At 40.3% G+C, this 24,321-nt stretch overlaps 3 protein-coding genes and 1 long non-coding RNA gene across 6 annotated transcripts; 1 reads left to right on the top strand and 3 right to left on the bottom strand.

The window, feature by feature from the left end:
* Window positions 1-509: 509 nt before the first annotated feature.
* Window positions 510-19,556, bottom strand: puc (puckered). 3 transcript variants are annotated; one of them, XM_017162182.3, is made up of 4 exons: window positions 18,876-19,556; window positions 16,801-16,959; window positions 13,609-13,833; window positions 510-1,945 (listed from the first exon to the last, which is right to left on the bottom strand). In XM_017162182.3, exons 1-4 carry the CDS (start codon window positions 18,958-18,960, stop codon window positions 1,110-1,112), a joined length of 1,305 nt encoding a protein of 434 aa, XP_017017671.1. In that variant the 5' UTR covers window positions 18,961-19,556; the 3' UTR covers window positions 510-1,109. The 3 variants fall into 3 exon arrangements, with proteins under 3 accessions (XP_017017671.1, XP_070142835.1, XP_070142836.1); XM_070286734.1 differs by lacking the exon at window positions 18,876-19,556 and adding an exon at window positions 18,224-18,632; XM_070286735.1 differs by lacking the exons at window positions 13,609-13,833; window positions 16,801-16,959; window positions 18,876-19,556 and adding an exon at window positions 7,900-8,082.
* On the top strand, window positions 9,328-10,026 carry LOC108071431 (uncharacterized). Its single transcript, XR_001770581.3, has 3 exons — window positions 9,328-9,716; window positions 9,790-9,862; window positions 9,927-10,026. It is a non-coding gene; the product is annotated as an uncharacterized lncRNA (long non-coding RNA).
* Window positions 19,557-20,342: 786 nt separating the features above from the next.
* Window positions 20,343-23,083, bottom strand: LOC108071405 (fatty-acid amide hydrolase 2-B). The gene is made up of 4 exons (XM_017162147.2): window positions 22,605-23,083; window positions 21,686-22,129; window positions 20,925-21,623; window positions 20,343-20,689 (listed from the first exon to the last, which is right to left on the bottom strand). The coding sequence occupies exons 1-4, from the start codon at window positions 22,782-22,784 to the stop codon at window positions 20,399-20,401; spliced, it is 1,614 nt and encodes a 537-aa protein (XP_017017636.1). The 5' UTR covers window positions 22,785-23,083; the 3' UTR covers window positions 20,343-20,398.
* Window positions 23,084-23,228: 145 nt separating this feature from the next.
* Window positions 23,229-23,961, bottom strand: LOC108071415 (uncharacterized). Its single transcript, XM_017162161.2, has 2 exons — window positions 23,829-23,961; window positions 23,229-23,769 (listed from the first exon to the last, which is right to left on the bottom strand). Exon 2 carries the CDS (start codon window positions 23,735-23,737, stop codon window positions 23,375-23,377), a length of 363 nt encoding a protein of 120 aa, XP_017017650.1. The 5' UTR covers window positions 23,738-23,769; window positions 23,829-23,961; the 3' UTR covers window positions 23,229-23,374.
* Window positions 23,962-24,321: the final 360 nt, after the last annotated feature.

Raw genomic sequence — 24,321 nt, 5'->3', positions numbered from 1 at the left:
AGGCGCCAAATAGAAATGAAGGCAACAGGCTGGTCATACTGGACAGCAGGGATGCACAAATACAATATGAAATAGGTTTGCAGCACTATTCACCAGTTTGGCGGTTCCTTCGAAAAATTCAAAAGACATTTCATTTGTTTGATTACTTTTATAATTTCCGTTTACTTAACACACGGGTTACACTTTTCGCGTGTATCTTAGCCTACATGACTTACGACCTAATACAAATGAATCAAATCGCATTCATTATTCTCTCACGCGCGCTCGCTTCATATAAATAACTAAAACTAGAAAACACAAACACAAGCTTTCCTTATTTCAGGAAGTTACTAAATTATATGCAGTGTGTAGTGTAGGTGTAGGTGTGGGTGTGGCTATAGCGATTTGATAAAACTTAGAACAGTTTTGATAAGATCTTTGCTGTGTATATATGGCGGAGTTTTCCTTATTTGTTTCGGTAACGGGAAGTTTTTTGTGTGTGGCAAGTCAGCAGAAATAGTTGCAGTACATTTTGGATTTTCATTGTTCTATGTGAAGATTTTAATATAGTTTATGTGTGTATAGGTATAGTTAAGATTCGCTTACATACTATATTTAAACTAAATTAACATATACGAGGTGTTCTTTCTTCTCAAACAATTTTTTTGCAGTTGGTTGTTTTGGATTACTTTAGGTATTGTTTTGTTTTGTGTGTTGGTTTGTTGGTTCGAAGAAATACATTACAAAAGCTCTTAAAAGTACTGAAAATAGTGCAAGCTGCAATTGGTATTCCTCTTTCCTTGTTTTGTTATTTAGGTACGCTTGTATGTACAATTTGTGAATTTACATAATCCAAAAGGTGGCTCAGTGTTGGATGTTTGATATATCATTTGCATCACCTTAGTTTATAGGAAGTATCAGACCGTTTAAGCATTTATGATACGAATTGATATACTGTATGTCTCCCAGAAATGTAAGACAAGCCTCGATTAAAACTAGAGCCCATTTTACTTCTCTGTTTAAAACAATACAACATATCAATCCCATTCTTATCATGAATTTGGCCAAGGTCTGTACATTTTCTTTTTATTCACAGCTGCTTGGTGGCGGCTTCTCCTGGGGATTCTTCCTCAGTCCCTCGGATTACCCGCCAAATGGTTGCTCCTGCTTTCGGGCGCCTCTTCGCAGACGGGCGTGGCCGGTATGGAGATGCAGGACATGGACTTTGGGATGGGTGACGCGGGCGCATAGCTGGACTCCAGATTTAGCCTCAACTTGGCGGGCGAATTCCGCTTGAATAGGGCCAACTGCCGCGTGGGCGACAGCAGACTTGGCTTGCTGATTGCGCAGGATACGGATGAGCTGGTGGACAGCAGGGAGCATATTCCGCTGCTGCTGCTTGTGGAGCTTGGGGAATCTAGCTCCGAAATAGTAGATGCTGCCGCCGAAGTGCTGGGCGCCTCATCGTCGGGTGTTATGGGAGGTGAGGTCAGGCGCGAGGAGCAGTTACTGCCCGCCAGACTGCCGGCACCGCTATCCACGTCATCGTAGTCATAGACATCCTCGTCCATGGCCTCGCTGTCTGACTTGGACTTGCCGCGATTCCGCTCGCGCTTCTCTTCGATCTCCTCCTGCTCCGGCTGCTCCACCAGTTGACTAGATGATGATGGGTGGTTAAGACCCACCGAAGATACTCCACCCACGGATGGGGTACTGGGACTGTTGAGGTGCGGGGTAGCCGGTGCCAGGATGCCGCTTTTCCGCAGACTCTGCTCCAGCTCCAGCAGCTGGCCCATGAAGTTTAGATTGGGCGAGATGATCGGCCGGGCCACTTTCACCAGCTTGTAGGCCTCCAGCAGGGAGAGCGCCTTGTACCGCATGACGTAGGCGATGGCGATGGTGGCGCTGCGAGAGATCCCCGCGTGGCAGTGCAACAGCACCCGGGAACCCGTTTTCCGTGCATCCTCTGCAAAATAACAAGGAAAGATAATTGTTTTAGTTGGTTTTTTAAGGTTTGCAAAGTGGTTATTAGAGGGATGGTGTTTAAGATGAGTATGATTTCTAAATTATGATGTTTGTTTCCCAATTTGATACATTCTTAATATTATATTTCAGGAATTATGATTAATATAATTATTTAATTTCTCTCAAACACTTTGCCCACCGAGAAGTATGCAAAGCTCTTTTATGGGCCTTCCTTAGATTTAATTTAAACCTTTTCTAGTTATGATTTTCATGTTACCTCCATATTATAAAAAATATAAGATTTAATTTTCAACCTTCGACTGATTTTTGTTCTTGCCAATATTTATATTTTTCACTCTTCCTAGTGCTTCTTTTGTTTACTTTCTTGCTCTATCTAGCTATTTATATCTTAATTTTTTTTGTGGTCATCTCTGGCGAGGGAGAAACTTTTTTGAATTTTGAATGTCGAACGTGGAAGCTTCGATTGCCTGCTCTCCCTGTTGTTGTTGCTGCTGCTCGTTGTTGATATTGCCCTGTCGATAGTGCCCGTGTATGGGTGAGTTGTACTTGATTGCTCGCCGCCTCTCCCGCTCTCTCGCGCTGGCTCTCTCCCACCTCCGCCTCTGTCCCACTGTCGCCCGCTCTGCCGTCCTCGGCAACTCAACTGTGTGAATTTTGCTGGATGGATGAGTCATCACCATTGCCAGCAGCAGCAGCAGCAGCAACTGAGGCTTATTGACAGAACATTTTTATACCCTCGCACGCGCACACATACACACACTTATAATCGAGTGTGCACACTCGCACACACACACGTGGGACACATTAACTCATAATTTACGTTGTTATTTTTGGGCAAAGATAAGCAAGCAGCGGCAGGAGGAAGAGGAGGAAGAGAGCCCAGAAGAATCCGCAGCATACGGCGCACTTTTTTCCAAGGCTCACATAATCATATACAGTGGAAATTCAATAAATGAACTATATTTTGTAGCTTGTACAACAATGTATCTAATAATCACAGTTTAATATTTATCTTTATTTTAGATTGAATAATTTTAAGATCGCCTACAGATCCAAAGTTTTTGTCTAAAGACTTCAGAACCAATTCTTCTCGTAATATCATAACATATTTTTCCTTTCTCAGATACGCTTTTCAATCCTATAGAAGTTCAACTGTAGCCTTATTAAGCCACCACCGAAAAAAATGAAGCACTATCTTATCGCACAGGAATTGGCTGTGGTGTGATTTCGGTTTGGTGGTGGGCTGAACACACACAGTGGAACCCATGAGGTGGAGTGCTACGGGGGGATGGATGGACGGAAGGATGGATGGATGGGGCCGGTACAGCGTTTCCTAATCGATGCTTACTCATAAGGCAAACAAAGCAACACTTGTCTGATTTCCAAACAGTTGATAACCGAGGCCAGTCGGGCAGAAGCGAAGCCTTGTTGTTAGTCACCAGGCGCCCCAGTACCCGTAGTACCCCTTTCTACATTATATATAAATATATATGTGTGTGTAAATATACGGCCAAAGGAGGTGATATCAGCGATAAACTTGGAAGGCGCGTGGTGTAACCCACTCGCAATTGCAGCCATATTGACAGCCTAGCCTTCACTCCCCCTTTTTTTCCCAAACCCTTTTCAAGTGGAGCGATAGCGCCCGCTGTGTGTTTGATTTATCAATGAATGGGTGCAAAGTAGACAGCGATAAGGATGATGGTACCTTCTACCACCCGGCCCCACACAACTTTGATTTCACAAATTTCGACTACAATTATGAATTGCAGTTTACACACTACAACACAGTCAAGTGAAATCAAATCGAGTTAACGCTATCGATGTTCGGTATGACGATGATATGGCAACTATAACCGTGCCTTGGGGAAAAGCCATCATAAATAATCAACTACCAGTCGATGATAACCGATAAACGTTGAAAATGGAGGTTGTTGTTAGGTGCTAGAGCACCTAAAGTAAATACGTCAGAACCCCCAAATGGGTTCTTGCCTCAGAGAGACGAATACACTGGCCAAAAATCCCCCTCAGTGGGAAGCAATTTGTCAAGGTATTAAATCTTAAGAAGGGGCTTCACACGACCATTATACTAACACAGAAACTTTAAATCAGTGAAGATCGTAGAAGAAAGAAATAGCAAGACAAAGTATGCTCTCAAGTACCATTGTTTTAACTCAACCTACGAATTCTTTAAGATACCTGAACATTTCTCCGAGTGTCACAACTGGGGGAATCAAACGAAACAAATAAAGAGATGACCAATCTATAAGGCGGGCCAAAAATAGACCCACTGATCGGGGGGAGGCCAAAAGAGGCCGACGCCTAGATAAAGAAAGATGGTCATTAAGCGTACAATGGCAGACAATTGGTCACCGTCCTCGTCCCCGTCTCTTTTCCGTTCCGTTCCCCTGCCATTCCTTTCCATTCGCACGGCGCTCATAAATCCTCTTAGTTAATGACCCCGTCGCTCAGACAGTTAAAATCGCGCATAAAACGCGCCGTAAACGCGTCCGTCTCGAACACACCGCACACACCATATGATATGATACGATATGACATGACTCATATGCCTAGAAGAGGCCAAGAATACAGGAGGGGCAGTATAAGAAAGGAAGGGGCCCGGAGTTTCGCAAAAAGTCTCCCAAGAAGTAGCTGTTAATAATGAATGAATTTCGCAAAAGTCTAGTTTGAGTCACTCAGAAGTTGTACCAGTTCATTTAGCGCCAGTTTAGGCTCAAAATTGTGATTCTTGTTTGTTTTGGCATCTATATCCACTGTAAGAACTTAAGTTCTTAAGCTTGAAGTCTTAAAATTGTCATAACTGCGGTTTAAACTAATCCCAGCTTTCACCAGTTAACTTAACACCAGAAAGTCGTTCTCATCAAGCTAATCTTGTGTTAGGTTTTCGTTGCTTATAACAATTTTAATGAAACCGTTAATCATGGGTATATCTAGAAAGCCAACAATTATTTGTTTATTTGCTCGTCTGTTATTTTTGCATATTTCTGTGTGTGTTGTTTCGTTCAGAGAAAACGGAACTCGATGATAACTCTATGTTCGGAGAGGGAACTTTTGCTGGATTATTGGGAAGCAGAGCTTAGGTAATTGTTTATTGTTCGTGACAAATATGCGGCCATATATGTTGCGGCGGTGACTGCGGCTGAGACTAGTAATGGAAATGGAAATGTAAGTGAGGACGGAGGATTAGTAATCGCCAATACTTGCTATATTTATGACTAAACGGACCCAGTTCACCGGGGCGCACATTTTCCGGCGATGAGTGTGGATGAGTGATAGATCCCGAATCGTGTCTATAATGGGGCAGTCCACGATTCAACCATTTCACCACATAGGGCTACGCGTCGTGACTCCATTTAGGGGGCACGATGCGTAATGCCAACTTTGGGTAGTCACCTCCCCATCCCGGTACCACCGATGAATGGATGATTAAGTGCAACAGTAGCGATATTTTCTTTTTTTATTGTTGTCGTCGGGCCCCCGAATGCGTCATCTGGTGATTTGGGCTCAGAAGTGGGCCAAGTGGCAGACAACTGTCTGACAGCTGCGATGCGTTGGGATGGTATCGAATCGGAAGGCTATACGGGTGTATGGTGTTTCGGTGCAGTATCTCCGTCTGGCCAGAGTGTGATGACTGCCTGTCGCGCCGTTCTCGGTTCTTGTTCTCAATGTCCGATTGCCCAATGCATCATTTTCACTTTTTCACTTGATGATTAAGCCCTGGATCTTGGATCTCGACTCTCTCAGTTGTCGGTTCTCGGTTCCCGGACCCTAGGGTCAACTTTAAAGTGTCCCCGGGGGCGCGAAACTCTCGCAACTCCTCTGAGTCATGGCCAGAAACAGAAACGGCAACAGAATCGGAATCGAAAACAGAAACTGAAACTGAAATAACCACCGAGAGAGTACGTGGAACATGATATATGAATGAGAGTGCTTGTAAGTTCCACAGTAATGGTCAGGAGAGTAGTAACACAGGATCATGGAGATAAATAATGAAAAGGATCAAGAAATGAATGTTCTGCAGTCTTCGAAAAACCTAAGAAAATTTAAGGTATTGGAAAATTAGAAAGACTTTAGTATTGTAAATAGATCAAGCTGTATTCTCTCCTTTAAAAACTTCATTTAAACTAAACCGATACTATTTTCATGCTTCTAACTGTTTTTACCCCGGGGCATGCTGTCAAGCAACAACAAGTAGTTTTGTTTATTTTCAAAATATTTAATTACTTTCGGAGACCGACTGTTTATCATTAAGAATGCCCGCTTACTCATGCGTGTTTCTGATTCAGTCCGAGGCACTGACAGAGAGAAAGAGACGGGGAGAGTGTGAGTCTGAGTGCGGCAGGTGCCGCCAGGACACTTAAATGGCGATAAGACGCCGCTGAATCATTCGAAACAAAGAGAGAGGGATGAGAGCCGAGCACAGAGGTGGAGAAGTGGGTGAGAGGGGCTCTCAACTTGACCTTCAACTTGGCGAAGCTCGACTTTGACGTGTCGAGTCATGCGGAAACAACAAAAGCTCAAAAGGCAGCCTGGCCTGCACTTTGAAGTCGCCTTCAACTCAACGGATGGATCAGGGCTCTCCTCGAGTGATTCATAAAGAGCATGCGCAGCGTCAGAAACAACAAAAACAAGCAACAATCGCAATGTTTCATAAACAAATTGCGCGCAAAAAAAAGTAATCAGGAAAATACAAAGTGCGCGGGCGCTAAAGTCTTCAAAAGGGAGGCAATAATGAATAAGTACACTGGACATTATTTTGGCACCTTTTAAGAAATACAAAATTCAATCAAGAGAAAAAAGTGATATTTTAACATTGTCTAAAGATACAAATTTCTTCAGGTGTATAAAGAAAAAGAAGGAAGTGTGGACGTGAGCGTGGTTCCCTGTAAAATGATTAAGTGCTTTATAATTTCTCATTTCTCATGCGCCCGGCACGAAAAAAGAAAAAATAAATAAATAAATACAAAAAAGAAACCGAAGTCGCAACGCAAATTTCAAATTCGAAATTCCTGTGCGAAGATTTTCAGTTTATTTAGCTCGGTTGGTTTTTGCATTTTATAAATAGCCGGCTGACGAATATTGAAATTATGTGCACGGGGGCCAACAAAAATGTCACCTCGAGGTTTTTTGGTTCTTTCGGTTTTTGTTGTCTGCCAACGGATTTTCGATTACTCATTAGTCGCAGGACTGTTCGAGTTTTCTCTCTTGCACATACGTACACCTATCTACACAGGTACAGCAGCGGTCAAAATGATAAAGGCGAATTTTTGTATATAAAAAAATAGAAACATTTTAAAGGCATACATTTTTTTTAATATATAATTTTACTAAATGAAAACGAAACGGAATAACTATTGTACAAAATGCAAATTTTTAAACAAAACGTGCTAACCTTCTATTATATTAACCGCATCTGTGCTTGCTATATATTTGTACATATGCATTCATAGTTTTATCTAATCGGCCTTTCAACTGAATGTGTGTACTATATAGAATGGTATCACCAAATGTTCTCGAGGGGCCTCCGTTTTTCAGTTTACTTAGCTGCTTCTGTGCCTGTGTGTGCGCAACCCGTACCCGTACCGGTACCCCCAAACGTAACCCGTAACCGACGAGTATATTATATGCTCCCCGTATAGATTAAGTTAGTTTGTTAAAAAGGCCTTCTCCTCCGTAGCTGGCAGATAAAAGCTGATGGCCTGTTAACTGATAACGTGATAGCTTGGCGCACAAATAATAGGCTCTATATGGGTACAGTCAGCACAGACACCGAGGCGATAACTTGACAAATTGATTAGGCGGCGCGCAATTGATAAGAAAGGATCGAAAAAAACCGAGTTAGATAGATAGAGCCATTACAGTGAAAGTTCAAAGAGGAGTTATTCGAAATAAAACCAGAAAATTCCGTTTATTTACCTTGGTGGTTATTTTGTTGTTTCCTTGGCCTTATTTAAACAGCGAGCATATTTGTTTATGATTATGGCCTTCCTAAATTAGGTATTTATTTCTCTTTTAAATCCTACAATTTTTAAATGTTTACCAAAGCCAAAATACATTTTGGTCTTTTGGATTTTTTATCTTTGAATGTTTATTTTTATACATTTTATATTTTCAGTGGAGCCTTCAAGAACTTTAGTTATTTAATAGATAATCTCTTTTACTTAAAAAGTATGTACATGTACATAGGTTTTTGGACTTATTACTAAGTACTGATGATTTATTTATATTTATTTCTATGCACTTATTGATATCTTTTTTTTTTTATTTTGAAGTGAATCCAAGTGTGATACCGTTCGATTTCCTGACAATTGAGTCTTTGATTGCTTTCTAGGCCAAGTGGCTTTGGCCAGAGTTTATCATTCATGTTAATGACACAGCATAATGACATTAGCATTATCCGACAACTACAACAACCTCGAACTCTGCCGCCGCCTAATGAGCCTCTGCCGCTGCTGCGGCCTCTGCCGGCGTTGAGCTCATTTCAAGCTTTGCTTCACATAGCGGTGCTTCCTCCTTGCCCCCATCCCTCTGCCACCCAACCCACCCGCTCACACAAAGTGCTGTTATGATGAATGGAAACGAAACGCAGCGCAACACAACAATGAGAAATCATAAGAAGAAGTAGCATAATACAGGCGAAATAAAACAATAATAATAGGCATAAGGTGACGACGGCAAACCAAAAACGAATGCGCAAAAGGCACAGCAAACACAAACCGAGAAATGAAATCATGACTCATGCACTCAGTACGAAATACATATACTTTTCTCCTCCTCCGACTTTACTCCTCCTCTCCGTTACTCCGTGCCTGAGTACCCTGCCAACCATTTGGCGATTCTCGAATCGCCGGTCGCCAGAAAGAGTCTTCTGGGAGTCGCTTTGGCGATTGCTGGAGGACTTATTTACGAAAATCGCCAAGAAGAGTCTTCTGCGAGTCGCGGTGGCGATCATTGGTTAAATAACTTTCGGGAATCCCGAAGAAGAGTCTTCTGGGAATCGCGGTGGCGATTGCTGGAGGACTTATTTACGAAAATCCCCAAGAAGAGTCTCCTGGGAGTCGCGTTGGCGATCACTGGTGAAATAATTTTTAGGAATCCCGAAGAAGAGTCTTCTGGGAATCGCGGTGGCGATTGCTGGAGGACTTACTTACGAAAATCCCCAAGAAGAGTCTTCTGAGAGTCGTGGTGGCGATTATTTGGCGACTCTTAAAGCAGCGTTAAAAACTAGGAAATGAAGGAATCAGGGATTAAAGTACCGTACATAGATGCAAAGCAGAGAATGCGTCCAAAAGCAAAAGAGTTTTACAAAAACAAATTGCATTACATTTGAGTGAGAATAGGAGTGCCAACCGAACGTCTTTCAATATTTCTATGTTCATTTAGTTTGACTTCGTTCTTTTGTCTTTACGGTCGATCTGTATTTTAATTCTTCGGTTAACGATTTTTGTTTTATTAATTTGTTTTTGTTTTATATTATTTTCAACTAAAATGAGTTCATCATCGAGGCAATTGAATATCGTAGTAATCGCGAAGCAAAGCGATCCCAAAAACGTTTTAAATTTAATGAAACTTCCGAAACAGGACAACAAGAAACATGTAAAACAAATGAAATAAGTGAAAGAAGTGAAACAAATATTAAAACTTTTGTTATTAGTTGTGCAGAAAATTATAGCGTTGAAAGCTATGATTCATTGGCACCCTTACTATCTGACGAAGAGACGATGGAATAAGTGGTATGGATTAACTTTATCTTTCTTTTTTATTTATCTAAGAGTACCAAACTAAATATATATATTTTTGTTTCAGAAAAACAAACTGCAACAAATATGTGGGAGCGATGTGCGAACATTTGTACGGAACTCATTAAAGTTATACTAAGGTATTATTGAAAATAGTATAATAAATAAATAAAAATAATTTAATTTTAATTTTCTTTTGTATAGGTGTTGGTTAACGAAAGTTCCCGAATTCTTACGAACAAGATATGAACAAAATTTATCAGCAACCCCTGGTTGGAAACAAAATAAATATGTTAAATTTAAGATGATGTAAATGTAATAAAGAAAATTATGAAGTTATATAATTAAAAAAAAATAAATTAATTTAAAAAACTCTTATACTCTCTTAAGGCGACACTTCCGCGACTCTTTCACAAGACTCTTCCGCGACTCTTCCACAAGACTCTTCCGCGACTCTTCCAGAAGACTCTTCCGCGAGTCTTCCAAAAGACTCCTCTGGGACTCCTTCAGAAGAGCCCCCCGCGACTCCCTTAGAAGAGTCGCATTCTTAGGTACACTTTCTCCCAACAGAAGATCGGAAAGCGATCAGAATGCGATGTCGCGGGCGATCAAATTAATCTTCTAGAAGAGTCGCAGGCGACTCTTCCGCGATTGAAATGGTTGGCTGGGTACTAATGTGTTTCTGTGCGGGTGTGAGTGAGCGCGAGGGAGAAGGGGAGAGCGTTTATAAAAATAATACTTGAGGTGAAGGGAGATGGGGAGCGGAGGTAACTGTAGTGGGTGGTGGAAGAGAAAAGAGACGAGCAAAAAGGAAGCTACTGATCTGACAGATGCAACAAAAGGAATACGAAACAGAATAAAAGAGAGGGGCACAGATCCATACAAAGCAGCTGTTGCTCACGCACCTGACATCCGCACCAACACTCGAGGCCGCACGCACAAGGATAACCCACAAAACAAAAAAAATATACAACGATGACTCATGAACAGGAACCGAAAATGTTTACAAAAATAGAACATATGCCAAAAAGAAACGCGCAGCGACCGACTGAGTGAGAGAAGAGAGGGGTGAAATGTGCCGTTGGCGGCGTAATAAATAGCAACAATAAGAAGCCAGCAGAAAAATCGATGCTGCTTTCCCGCTTACCCTCCCACAACCGCCTCCCACTCTCGCGCCGTCTCGCTCTCTGTGTTCCACATTGCATTGTGAACGAACAAAACGGAATGGCGATGACTCATCGCCGTGCCACAGTGGTGGCCGAAAAATGTTTAACAGTCGCGGCAGGCGCGCAGGAATCGAAGCGAGGCCGAGGACACAACCCTTATCAGAAAGGACGTTTGCGGTTGGTTAGAGTTTTGTTGTTCTCGTTTGCTGCCCGGGCAATCTGCATAAAGTCTCCATTACCAGGGCAAACTTGTGTGCACCGCGAAAACTAAAGGCCAATTACTACATTTAATTTAGATTCTTGAGCTCAAACAAAAATTTTTACCAATTAAAATAAAATGTTGAAACTAAACTGTGTATTATTTTACTATTTTGTTTATAAGGCACAATATCCGAAGCCTTTGAACCAAAAATGTCTGCCGGAAATTTTTAAATAAAAAATATTCTTCCTTTGAAGAATATCAAACTTCAAATTGAAGTTTCCTTCTAATTACGATTAAATCCTTCTAATATATGTAATTAGTTTTTGTTCAGTGCGCCGAAGCCGAAGTCGCAACACAGTAACGGCACTAAAAGGCAGCAAAAGCAACGACAACGCTGCCGCCATGCTGTCTGCCAGAGCCAGCACGCAACAGCAACAGCAATGCGGCGGCAAATGGACGAGAAGGAGACAGAAGGAACGTGGATAAGCGTAGGAGCAGCAACAATAGCAATGAAGAGGAAGAAGGAAGGAGCAATGCTCCCAAACCCTCACACCCTAATTGCTTCTACGGGCGAGGTTTGATAGTCTGCTTAAAATCCCCTAGGGATTAGGGATTAAACAATAGAGCATTTTTAATGAATTCTTTAAAATATTAAAAATAGAACAGAAGAGTTTTAAATAAGTATTATGAGAAATACTATCTCTAGTTTAATAAAAAGATGAATATTAATTCTTTAATTTCTTTTCCTAATGTGTTAAGTACTCTTTATTTTGTGACAAACATTGTTTACTATTAATTTTATCTTAGTTGTATAATATTAAATATTAAAACTGTTTACTCATTTCATTCTGTTTTATCAAAGTCTTATAAATAAAATCATAAAAGCCTATTTATTAATCTGCTGTAAACATTTGTAAAATTTCACAAGATTCTACGAATACATAATGTCCTAATAAAATGGAATGAATAGTATCGTAAATATATTTGTATGTACTTCTTATTTGTCATCCTTTCTTATCTCGTTTAGAAAATAAAAATAAAAAACATTTTTATTTGAAAGTACAAAAATATTTTTGTTTACTTTAAAATGATGTTGATAAGAATAAAAAAGGGTAACATAAAAGTTGTATTTATATAGATATTTAAAAATTAAGCATTTTAATTGAATATTTTGAAGTCCCAAATCCAATTTGGCCTTATACCAGCTTATTCTTACTAGAAACCCCTTTTTGGGTCAAAGACATTTAAAATGAAATGAAATTTTTTGGGAAACCAAATCTTATACGTGATAGATCTCAATTCTAACAAAAAGACACTACCGTGTAGAACAAAGAATACCACTTTTCAAGAGACACCTATTTTGGAGGTCGCCAAAACCGCCCACTCGGGTTTTCTCGCGCGCTTGTTTTAAATGAAATATTTGCACTACTTAAACCAGAGACGCTAAAAAAAACACTAATAATACTGCTCGTGCACACGTGCCGAGATATTAGCTGCTGGTTATAAAAAAAAAGTACAAAACAAAAATACTTGATGAACAGCTTTAGACATAGAAAATGGAAATGGAAAAATGCGATTGACGTCAGCATTATATTCCACGGCTAAAGCTATAGCCCTCAACGCACGTCTCGTTCCTCGTTCTTCTTCTAGTCGCCCGTGTGTACATATTATTATTTTCATTTAAAATTAACAAAAGTATAGTGTGTTTGCTTGTGTGGGAAAAGCGCTGAAGGCAGCACAAAATACCAAGAGCACAAAGCCCAAAAATAGGGGCAAACAAAAAAGTCAATAACGAATTTTCCAGCCACACGAAAGAAAGGGAAGTGGAAGCCAGACCAAAGCAAAGCCGTTATGCAAAAAAATCACAAATGACCGCTGAAAAAGCCCGCCGCCAGGCATCCAATAACAAGTCACGTTTAGCAATCGCCAATCGCAAATCGTAACCAAAGATGATGACTAAGCGTAACTCGGATTCGGATTCTCAGACTCAGTTCGGGGAGCCCTAGCTTCCACAGAATTTCGTATTATTATTATTACTTTTTCCAAGCGAAAACAAGATAATTTTGTCTAGCCTAATCTCTGGCAAATATTTGGGAAATTTCACCACGATTGGGAGACATTCCTCTCTATTTGACAACTGCGAAATGTTCGTAGTTTGTCATACACTCGGAATTTTTCAGATGAAAACCTATCCTTATCTTATTTTAGTAGTTGAATATTGCTTTAGATTTATCTTTAATCTTTCCAAGAAATTTCCAAGTATCTCGATAAAGTAATAAGGGTTTAATATTTAATTTAATGTACCGAAATATTACCAATTATTGGCTTTATAATCCAATTATATTTAAGAATTTCCTCTAGTAAGTATTTTCTTAATTGGTTAAGGATGTGATATCATCACTATTGACCATATAATATCCAATGAAATTGCTATGATGGTGATGGAATGATTGAGGAAATACGCAGTTTAAAATTGATTTAGCTGCGATGTATTATGATATATTCTTTGGACACTCACCGATAAAGTCGAAGGCCTCCTGGAAGTACTGCTTGATGTTTTGATGGGGCGTATCGCTGGCAGGTATTTGCATATACTTGAGGCCCTGCAGATGACTCTCGTTGGGACTTTGGCAGGTAACGTTCAGCACACAGTTGGCGCCCACGCTGCTGGGATCGTCGGCATCCCGGCCATTGCCCAGTAATAGATGCGGGAAAACGGGCGAGGCGGGATGTGTTTCTATATCTGCAAGATACATGCGGATTGGATCATTAGTTTTTATGAGTAAATAATGGAAAAGTTCTGGCCCATTGTCGGATTGCGATCTTTCTTTATTTTTTTCCATCTATCTGTATCTCTCTTGGGGCGGAGGTTTAGGTGGAAGTTTGCCAATTCGCGATGTCATGCAACAAAAGAGTCTGGCCTGGCCTGGCAGATGATGATCATCATCGCCTGGCCCTGTTTTCTGTATCTGTATCTATTGTTGTGTACAATGTCTAAATTTTGCTACAACAAATTGTTTATTTTTTCTCCCCTCCGCAGGCGTTTTCGTTTCGTTTCGATTCGTCTGCTGGGGCTCTACGCGACTCTGTGGCTGTTGCATGAGTCATGCCACACACAGAGGCATACGGAATAGTATAGTCTCAGTTCAGTTCGGTTCAGTTGGGTTCAGTTTTATTGGCAGTGGGCGAAGTCAAAGGGAGGGACGTCCAGAGGGGCTGGGGTGGCTTCACGTTGCCTCATGGCCGAGTTCCCCGAGTTCGTAGCACTCTCAATGAGCCGCGCAATTGTTTCTGCTTCCCTCTCTATGTGTGTGTATATCTATAATTGTGCACTGTCCAACAACACTCCCAAAAAAGCACTAAACAAAAGCTAATTTAACTATTTTCTATGGTTGATGAAATGGGGGCGCCCAAAATAAAAAAGATTGTGAAGAAATGGGCCTAAGAATGGAAGTATTCTATTAGATTTTGGATGAAAATGTTTGTTCTAAATAAATCGCAAAACAAATCCAGCTTTTATTATTGCTTGGCATGTAACTTCAAAAAAATTATTCTTAGAGTGTATTGCTTAGATTGAATAGCAAGTCCCAGGGCCCAGCATATGCCCTGCGGTTTTAGCCATATCCACCCTCCCACCCCTTCTCCTGCTTCATCGATTATTTGTCATTGGCTTGCGTGTTAATTGATAGCACACAGAGCCATGGCAACTCGACGTCGTGTATTTATATATATTTTTTGGGCCGACTGCACTTTGTGGGTCACACGGAAATCACTTGCATTAGTCATCGACGATCGCCGTGGTGGGAACACACGTTGGAACCTTACACGTAAAGATGATTGTCATTGCGGCATTTACGCAAGCCAACACTGATAGTACAAATAGTACTATATATGTACATATATGCATATGTATATTACGAATGCAATTAACGGATTTCATAAATATTTCCACAGTGACTCAGTTGGCATTTGGGTAAACAGGAATCGCGAGTGTCTACTAACAAATATTGTAATGGAAGGTGGTGATAGAGTCGCCGTAGCTATACAGTAATTATTTGCTAATTAGTCTTCTCAAGGGTATTGCCAATTTACACATAAATTATTATTTTTTGGGGTTTCCTTTGATATTGCATTGACCTTATGACTAGCTTTGGGTGACGAACTTTTAATGGAGTTGAAGTGAGTCATGTAGGCCTAAGTACTATTTCGTATACTTGCAAATATATTTCAAGTAACACATATACTTAATATTTTTTTATAAAATAATAAATATAAAAAATAAATAAATATAAGGAAACAACTATACTGATTACTGCAATCTATAAGGTTCAATTCACTCTGATTTGTTTAAGATAGACCTTAGAAATAAAGTGCTTTAAATTGATTAGGCGTCCCTTAAAATGCTGAGCTATTTATAAATTGTAATAGATCCGCTTAACCATATAGGAAGACTCGAAACCAATATCACGGTGTGATCACAAGTCTGTCAGGTGGAAAAAAGACTCAAGCCGAGAGATTAACTACTCGCCTCAGACTCAGACTCAACGTCAGTGGGTAAATATGAGTAATATGCAAAAGTTCGCCCCGAGAGTTTGACATTGAAAATTTCACTGTATTACACCCGCTGTTGTTGTTATTACTCTGTTGCTGGCTTTGTTTTTATTGTTTTGCATGTGTTTCCCTGCTCTTCGCATACTTTTCATACACATGTATACAGACAGAGATACATTCGCTCGATTTCGTAACGTGCAAAAATAAGCGCGAGCGATTTATCTCACAGCACGTGCCGAAGCAAAAACAAAATTGTTTGTTTTTAATGTTAAAGCCGAGCTCAGACGAATGCGGTGAGCAGAGGGCGAAATGACGGAAAAGAATTGTACGACAATTTGAGACAATTTATCGCCATGTATTACTATCAAAAGGGGGGAAAGGGGAAAGAACTTAGGCCGAGTAGGAAATGAAATGCAATGATAAGCACAAACAGCACTCTACATGCAGCAATGCAACAGCAGAGCGAACAATCGAGAGATTGCTCGATCTGGTATAGATATGGTGTCGCTTCGGTTCCGTTCTCGATCGGAATAGTGAACTCATGTAAATGGGTTGATAAAAAAGCAAGACTAACCGTTCTTGGTATGCAACATTTTATGAATCATGACCAAATATCATTAAACCTATATTTCCGGTTAACACCAAAAATGACAGATTTAACAATTATTTTTAAAATATTTTTCTAAAATCAAAAATCAGATCAAAAAATTTCTCGGAATTGCACATTAAATTTCCTATTTATATACAATGTATTAAAATTTTCCATGAATTTCATCTTTTTAAAATTTCTTATGCATTACCTCATTGTTTTAAAAATGCAAATCATATATTCAGTTTGCTACTGCAGAATATTAATAGAAAACAAACCTAACTTGGTGATAAACCAATCAATTTAATGATCATATCTCTTGCAATTTGAAAGCTATCCCCTTTCCTAGTTCGAATAAAGATGGTTAGCTCACCAGATTCCAAAATACACATTAATATATTCGGAATTCCCAAAAATATTTGCCTTTCCTTTGTGATAACTCTAATGCTTTTGCAGACACAACCGCGAATCTTGGCCAAACTGAGTCAGAGACCTTTTGTGAAACCCGTCTAGAGATCGCATAGCTTCGGCGGTGGGTTCCCCATTTCATTTCATGTGGCTTTCACTTACCGTAGACCGCCGGACTGGAGCAGCTGCGGGTCAGCAGCGGCGTCCGTCCGCCGCTGCCGTTCATTGCCATGGAGGATGACGTCGTCGATGTCACTTGCTGCTGCTCGTCACATGCCAGATTCTCCCTGGACCGCTTGTTGGGATAGTCCTTCTGATTGGCTGCAAAAACAGAGACACACACAGAAAACATGCGTTAATACGGCGATTTAAAAACTGATTATAATTGGCGGTTAGCGATTTGTTTCGTTTTATATACCCCATGATGTCAGCAGTGCGAAAAACTTGTCGCGCCAGGTCCGCTCGAATAAACCGCAAAAATGTTTCGCTTCAGCTTCGATTGCCGCCGCCTGCCAGAACTGACGTAAGACATTTATTTCGGCTCTGGGAGTTTGTTGCCTGATTAGCAGCGGTACGAATGCAGAGCCAAAGTTTTCCACATTCACCGCAGCCAAGTCGAAACTTAATAACTCGCTTATCACAATGAGCGGGCACAATTAGAAAACGCGTTGTAAGCGCAAATACTAATTTGAGTTGATAAAACGTAAACAAAATGTAATAAAGAGCAGAATTGCATTTAAAACAATCATTTTTGTAGGGTTTTTAATGTACTTTTAAAATTTTTGGGATTACAACTGATCACTTTTGTGGACTTGACATTTTTTTTCTCAATATTATACCATTTGTATTTATAATTCAGCGTGTAAAATTTAAGCTTTTCCTTAACCTCCTTTCATACTTTGATTGAAATTCAAGACCCAGTGTATCTACTAGTATGTGATAAGATAAGTTGCAATATTTTGTGCTATTTTTGAGCTACTTCTCTCTGTGTGTGAAAGGGGTCTTAGGAGGTTGAAGGTCTGGTCTTTATCAGCTGCTGTACGCGTCGAACATAGTGTCTTTTTATGCTGGCAGGGGAAAAGCCGAGGCGCAAAGCAAAACAACTTTGAGTGAACTACGGGGGAACTAATTCGCTGTTATCAGCCGCCAGGCGACCTCAAAAGCCAAAAAACAACACAGAAAAAAGCAACAGCCACAAAAAAATACAACCAACTTTTCACCGCGGGCAGGAAACGTTGGCTCAATTATTTTGTTTCTTTTTTTTTCGCTAGTAAAACAAGTAAAATCGCATGCCAATAGTGCATTGCACACGCACAGGGGCGGCGGAGGTCTGGAGTGTGTGGGTTTCAAAGGGGTTTTCTTGGGACTTGAAGAGTAACAACAGAAAATGGAAAGGGGGAAGTGTGAATTAATATGCAGCCTTGTTTTCCTAAAAACAAGTTATCAGTCTGGTTTCTGTTTTCCTGTCGTTGTTTTCAAAACAATTTCAGGATCTTATGAGGTATTGTTTGCGATACAAATTCTTATTTTTTTGTTTAGTTTTTTACTGAAGGAGGTGAAGTTTTAACCCCTTCTATTTACTGACCATTAGGCCCCTGTCCCTGCCACCACACTGCAACTCTCTCTCCGCGCGTCTCGCTCTCTCTACCAACTCCAATTCGCTTCAAGTTGTTGCTGAGGCTGTTGCTTTTTCTCCCTCTCTCTCCCCATCCCTGTGCTTCTCCTTCTCCCTTCCTCTTGGGCTCGCTTCTTGTTACTGCTGTTGCTTTTGCTGTTATTATTTTTGTTGTGCCGATGAATTCGTACTCGAAAGGTCGTTTCAAAGCGGGTTTTCAGTTTTCAGTTGGATTTTTTTCAGCGTTGCCAGGCCGCTTCGGAAACCTGCTTTGCTTTACATTTTTTGTCTTGTGTTTTTATTTGTACTCGTATTTTGTTGGACGAAACGCTTCTTTGCTTTTATTTTTTAAAGACACGCGAATTGTGAGTCACGAATGGAGCAAAAAGTAACTGACTCTGATCTCTCTCCTTCTCTTCTTTATTTTTTTTGTGAAATGGAGACGCTTACGTGTGTCGTCCCCTCTCTTTCCCCCGCCCAAAAGTAAACAGGCAGCATGCCAAGCGGTAAATGCTCGCGGGGGAGAGAGCGGGAGCGAGCTATTCGTTCTCTCTTGATTGGTTTAAGTGTAATCTTAATTTGTATTTTACTTGATACGCTATTGCGTTGTTTTTGTACTCACCACCAATGCGATTGTTGTTGTTGGTATTTTGGATTGGCATAAATAACAGAAGACACGGCGCTTCTCGCTTTATCCGCATTTTCATTTCACTTTTATGACTCACGCTGTTGCTGTCGCCGTCGCACTCACAGCAATTGTTGTTGCGTGTTGTTGACGTTGCCGTTGTAGCACAAACACACGGACGCACACACACGAGCACGAAAAACTGTTTTAAAATTGATATTTTGCCCGTATAATCTACTATTCCTATGATTTTCGGTAGGAGGCTTTATTAGATAATCCCCGTGCCACTTGTTGAGCCACTTCCCGTTATAATTTGGGTGTTGTGTGTGTGTTGCAACCAGAAATCGAGTTTTATTTCCACTTGTAGCGCGCTCACACTTGTTTTAAAATATTCGTTGGCCAAAAACGCGCGTTTTATTAATTTCTGGGTATCCAAAGCGAAGCGTTCTTGAGTGAAATGTGTTTATATCCAATTAGCAGTGTTTTTACATCTTCAACTCTTAACGCCGCAGTAGGGTTTATAATTAATTAATTAATTATTCCTGTTCGTTAGTTTAATTTTTCAAGTTCTTTGGGTATTTGCGGCGGCTCAGAACCACGAATATTTGTCGCACGTTTCACGATTCAGGTGCTATCCCAGTGGGCGACACAACCACCCCGTTGAGTACAATTTTTGAAACTAACTGATACTAAGTTGATAATAAATAATATTAAAACATCTGAAATCGTGCAATTTTGTTGCCCAAATACCGAAATCGCGATATTTTTACTTGATAATTTTTTATATTTTCTCCTTGGTCACTCTGAATTTCAAAGTAAATGTCAAAACAAAGTTTTACATGCTTGGGGTCGAATTCTTGTTTTTGGGGTCGAATTCTCATGTAGAATGTCAAATGTATGTATATCAATATATCAATATTTTTTCCTGAAAATGATATCGAAATCGCGATATTTTCCTTGATATTTTTTTATATTTCCTCCCTGGTCACTCTGAACCAAAGCAAAATGTCAATTTACATGCTTGGGGTCGAATTCTCGTGTAGAATGTCAAATGTAAGGATATCAATATATCGATATTTTTTCTGAATATGATATCGAAATCGCGTTTTTTGTATTTGGTATTTTTTGGTATTTTCTCCTTGGTCACTCTGAATTTCAAAGTAAAATGTCAAAACAAAGTTTTACCGACGATCTGGTACTTTTGGACGCTGGGACCGAAAGTACCAGATCGCGCGAACAGTGCTGCCAGACTTTTAAGCTTCTGGTTAGCGAAGGCGCAAACCATAAATTTGTACAAGTTTTTTAAATTTATTTTTTAATAATAAAATAAAAAACAAAAAAAAATAAAATAAAATAAAAATTACCATAAATCCGGATTTTTTTTTCCGAATTTTTTTTTTAGGAAATATTAAATCTTGAATAGGATAGAAATGTATTTATTTTATATAATTTTATAATTTTTAAAAAAGATTTTAAATATTCCTGAGTCTTTCAGATTATCCCGTTTTCAATGACTTTTCTTAATTGTCAATATCGTGCGGAGTGGGTGGCTTCCATCCCCCAAATGCTCTCTCCAACTCCACGGCCATTCGAAGGCACAATCGATCCTGATTTGGTGCCGCAACCACGGAAAATCCTATGGGGAGTCCCCGCTCATTCAGACCAATTGGCACATGAGTGACGGGCAGTCCAAGTACGTTGAAGATCAGTGTATAGTCGACGCCCCAGAGTGAAAATATGGACCACTTGTGCCTTGGAGCAGGTAAGTTTAAGGTGGGAAAGAGCAACACTCCGTTATCCCCGAGAAGATCCTTTAATGAAATGAAAAAACGAGAATATTAATTTCCAGTTAATCATTACTTTGTCACCGTGAGCTGCAAAAATTAATATTTATATGTTAATAATCTAGCTATATCTGGTTAATTTTATAGTCGTTAATTATACCGAACTTACTACGTCATTGTGCAATAATGTAAATCGCAAATATATGTTTAAAAGCTAGGGATTAGTAAAGTCTTGCGTGTTGGGTTAATTGGTCTCACTTACTCGAAACTCGCCAATCAGGTAGTGCCCTTCCTCCAGATATTTATTGACCCTTGATCTTGACATAAAGGCATTCGTCTGTCGCATGAGTTCGAAGATCAGGGCGTTGGTAGTATAGATCGATTTACCTCCTAGACTTTTCAAAATCTCCCACAGAATCTTGCGCACTAAGCCCGAACTTTCTGCCGAACACTCAGCTTCCAGGAGATAATCCATGCCATCCTGTTTAGCGATACTAGAAAGAGCCACTTCCATGGAATTCTTTAGATTTGATAACTTGGCTCGCTTCACCTCCAAGCCGAGTGTACTCAAATGGGTTGTGGCCCTGCAAATGGCATTTCTGATATCCTCATCCACTGGCTGGTGCATCAGACCGTTGACACCTTCAAATCCCAGTGCATAATGGACCTTGATTTGATTCAATTGAACAGGCTTGTCTAAGCGCAACTTGGCTGATTTATCTTTGCCAGCCATTACTTTGAGTAAATCATTCAGATCTTCAGCGAATCGGGTTATGGGTCCCTCCACCAAGTAGTGCTCGATATTCGAGTCCGTCGAGTTGGGAAAGTGGCCCTTTGTGGATACAACTCCTCCGCTAGGCTTGTGCCCGAAGACACCACAATACAAGCTGGGAATGCGAATTGAACCACCAATATCCGAGCCGATGCCAAAAAGCGAGGCTCCAGCTCCGTTTAGAGATCCCTGCAAATATTTCAAAGTATTTATCAGACAATATAAACATAAGTTTTAAATGTATAACTTACCTCTCCTCCAGAACTTCCGCCTGGCGTCCGTTCAAAATCGTAAGGATTCAGGCAGCGGCCATTCAGCAAGGTATCAGTTTCAATACTAAAGCAATACTCTGGCGTGGCTGAGATCAGTAGGGGAATAGCTCCAGCGGATCGAAGACGCTTTACTGGCTCTCCATCCGCCTGGGCCTTGACCTCCTTGCGGGACAAGCTACCCACGGCAAAGGTCATGCCGCCGAGGGCGCAGGATTCCTTGACTGTGACGGGTAGTCCCAGTAAGGGACGTTCTTCAAAGAGCTTCTCCACATCTGCTGGAGACTCGCAACTGGCTATGAGGTCATCGGCTTTGGCGGCTTCCTCGAGAGCAGCCGAAAATCGAGATTCCACAATCGCATTCAAGTGCGCATTAACAGACTCGATACGTTCGATATAGGCGCCCACCAACACCACAGAAGTCAACTAAAAAGGAAACACAATAATGCCACAAACAATTAAGTTGTGTCATCATTAGGTATTATTTCCAGATATAATTGTCATATTTTTAATGCGTTAGCGGCTTATCGATGTGAACTTTGAACTTTCTGATTAGGAAATCCGTAAATTTGAATGAATTAAAACTTTACAGTCGAAAATTAATATTAAAAGGTATTTGGTTTAAGTGCTTGTAATTACAAATCCATTAAGATTGTGGTAAACGAGGTTTTTATAGCTCCAAATTGTAAATATGAAGGCCATAAGTTTTTAATGAACTATTTTATTATGATGTGAAGTTACTCAGAAATCATTTGTTATTACAAAGTTTTTGAGAAAAATATATAAATAATTCTTATAAAATCAAACAAATATAAGTACTAGTAACAATTCGATTTTATTTACCAAGATTTTTATACCAAATTGTTAAAGTTTCAGAGATTTTGGAATGACATTTTCTTACCTGTCGCGATCGCAAGCGACTGCGTAGCTCCTGGACGCTGAGGGTGAGCAGGCAGTTTCGGATCGGTGGTATGAGGGTCCTCTCTGCTTTTGGAGGATAAACATACTTGTCCAAAAGTGGACAGACGATCGAAGCAATCGCCCTTACGAAGATATCGAGAAGGCGTAGGAATATTTCCATTGCAAGAGCCAGAAGAACCGATCGCGACGAATTCAGGCAAGAAAATGAAACAAAAAGAATAAACAAATCGAGCTTGCCGGCCAACGAAACGGGACAGAGCGATCGTGGGAGAGAGCCCCCAAACGATCGAGAGAGCCAAGCAGAGCGGCTGACGATGGGGGGGGCTGTGTGGGGCGTGATATGCGGGTCAGGGAGAGTGAGCGCCAACAGAAACGCTTAAGTTTACGGGAGAGAGAGAATAATCCCTCTCTCAAGACAGTGGATCAAATAACGCTTGCAATCGGTTGAAATTTTACAAGTTTCTAAAAAATAATGTAGGAAAATTAATGTTAAAATGAACGTTTTTTTTTAAATTAATAATAAATTTGATCTCTAAAGTCGGAAACCGTTTGTATCAACTCTATCAAATTTTGTTAGACCTTAAATAAAATAGAATTCTTTAAATACCTTTTACAGTTTGAACCTTTATTATAAAAGGATATTTTATAAAGCGAACCACATCGTATAAATGTAAGCGTGTGAATTCGAAACGTATTCAATGACTTGAAACATTCTTAGGAATCGCCTGATGTTGTAGAGTGGAAATGGTTTCATCCGCTTTCGGGTGAAGGACGGCGAGGGAAGTTGGCCCGCTGCAGACCTTCTGGTAGAGCCAATGGTTCCGGAATCGCTACATGTTCGTCTTCCGTGGCCACACTTTCGTCTGGAGAATTTTGGGCTTGCTGCGGAACTTCAGGATGAGGTATAGGATCCGCTTGTGAGGCCACCGTAGGTTCAGCGGAGTTGTTAGCTTGCTCGGAATCCCCATCTGGAGGTCCGCGAATGGCTAAAGGCGCCAAGCGACGGAGACGACGCCCGGCACGGCCTCGGCCACGTCCACGTCCTCGTACTTCCCCAACATATCCAGCACGGACATTGTTATTCTCAGAAGCACGTGTTCGAAAAGGTGGCATAGCCGAGTTTCGTGTTTTAATTGAACGGTAAACTACAGAAAAGTCCAGATTAAAGAGGTTTTTTAAGTGTACTTAGTACTAGCCAACTTACCACACTGTTTAAATATAATTAGTCAAACTTAATTGTTAAAAAACGTGTTACTTGTTAGGGCTTTCAGTGACAAAAAAAATTTAAGCGTCGATATACAATTTATGAGTGACCAGGTGGTTGAATTATCGATAAGTATTTATATTTCTAATCGTACAGGAAAGTGATTTTTAACATATCGGAGTGTCCCTTGGAGTCTGAATTACTGAAAATATCGTCAAGGAATCACCCTGATCTTCTTTTTAAAGCATTGTGCTTGGATTTTTGTGTTTTATAGTCATTATTACAATTGATTTGAGTCACAGGGAACATTTTAATGACTAACTATCTGCGGTGTATTGGCGATTTAGTCGTGTGAGAGGACCCTTGAATGCATTCAATACAAGTCAGTGTGAACCTTTAAACCATTTATTTAATTTCTTTGGTCTCACTGGATCTTGAAAAATATATTAACAATTTTGCACACATCATTTTGTAATTTAAAGCCATATTAGGG

Source organism: Drosophila kikkawai, chromosome 3R, assembly GCF_030179895.1.
Source record: "Drosophila kikkawai strain 14028-0561.14 chromosome 3R, DkikHiC1v2, whole genome shotgun sequence".
Lineage (NCBI taxonomy): Eukaryota > Metazoa > Arthropoda > Insecta > Diptera > Drosophilidae > Drosophila > Drosophila kikkawai.
Note: the sequence above shows the minus strand (reverse complement) of the source record. Positions and strands in the feature narration are given on the sequence as shown.

Excerpts from the sequence above, each read along its gene's own strand:
- puc (XM_017162182.3), bottom strand. The coding sequence starts at position 18,960 with ATGAAAATGCGGATAAAGCGAGAAGCGCCGTGTCTTCTGTTATTTATG. Across the intron at positions 16,960-18,875 it reads CAACAACAATCGCATTGGTG|CCAATCAGAAGGACTATCCC; the intron begins GTGAGTACAAAA and ends CTGTTTTTGCAG. Across the intron at positions 1,946-13,608 it reads GGAGGCCTTCGACTTTATCG|AGGATGCACGGAAAACGGGT; the intron begins GTGAGTGTCCAA and ends GTTATTTTGCAG.
- LOC108071405 (XM_017162147.2), bottom strand. The coding sequence starts at position 22,784 with ATGGAAATATTCCTACGCCTTCTCGATATCTTCGTAAGGGCGATTGCT. Across the intron at positions 22,130-22,604 it reads GTCGCTTGCGATCGCGACAG|TTGACTTCTGTGGTGTTGGT; the intron begins GTAAGAAAATGT and ends TTTCCTTTTTAG. Across the intron at positions 21,624-21,685 it reads GCGGAAGTTCTGGAGGAGAG|GGATCTCTAAACGGAGCTGG; the intron begins GTAAGTTATACA and ends AAATATTTGCAG.
- LOC108071415 (XM_017162161.2), bottom strand. The coding sequence starts at position 23,737 with ATGCCACCTTTTCGAACACGTGCTTCTGAGAATAACAATGTCCGTGCT.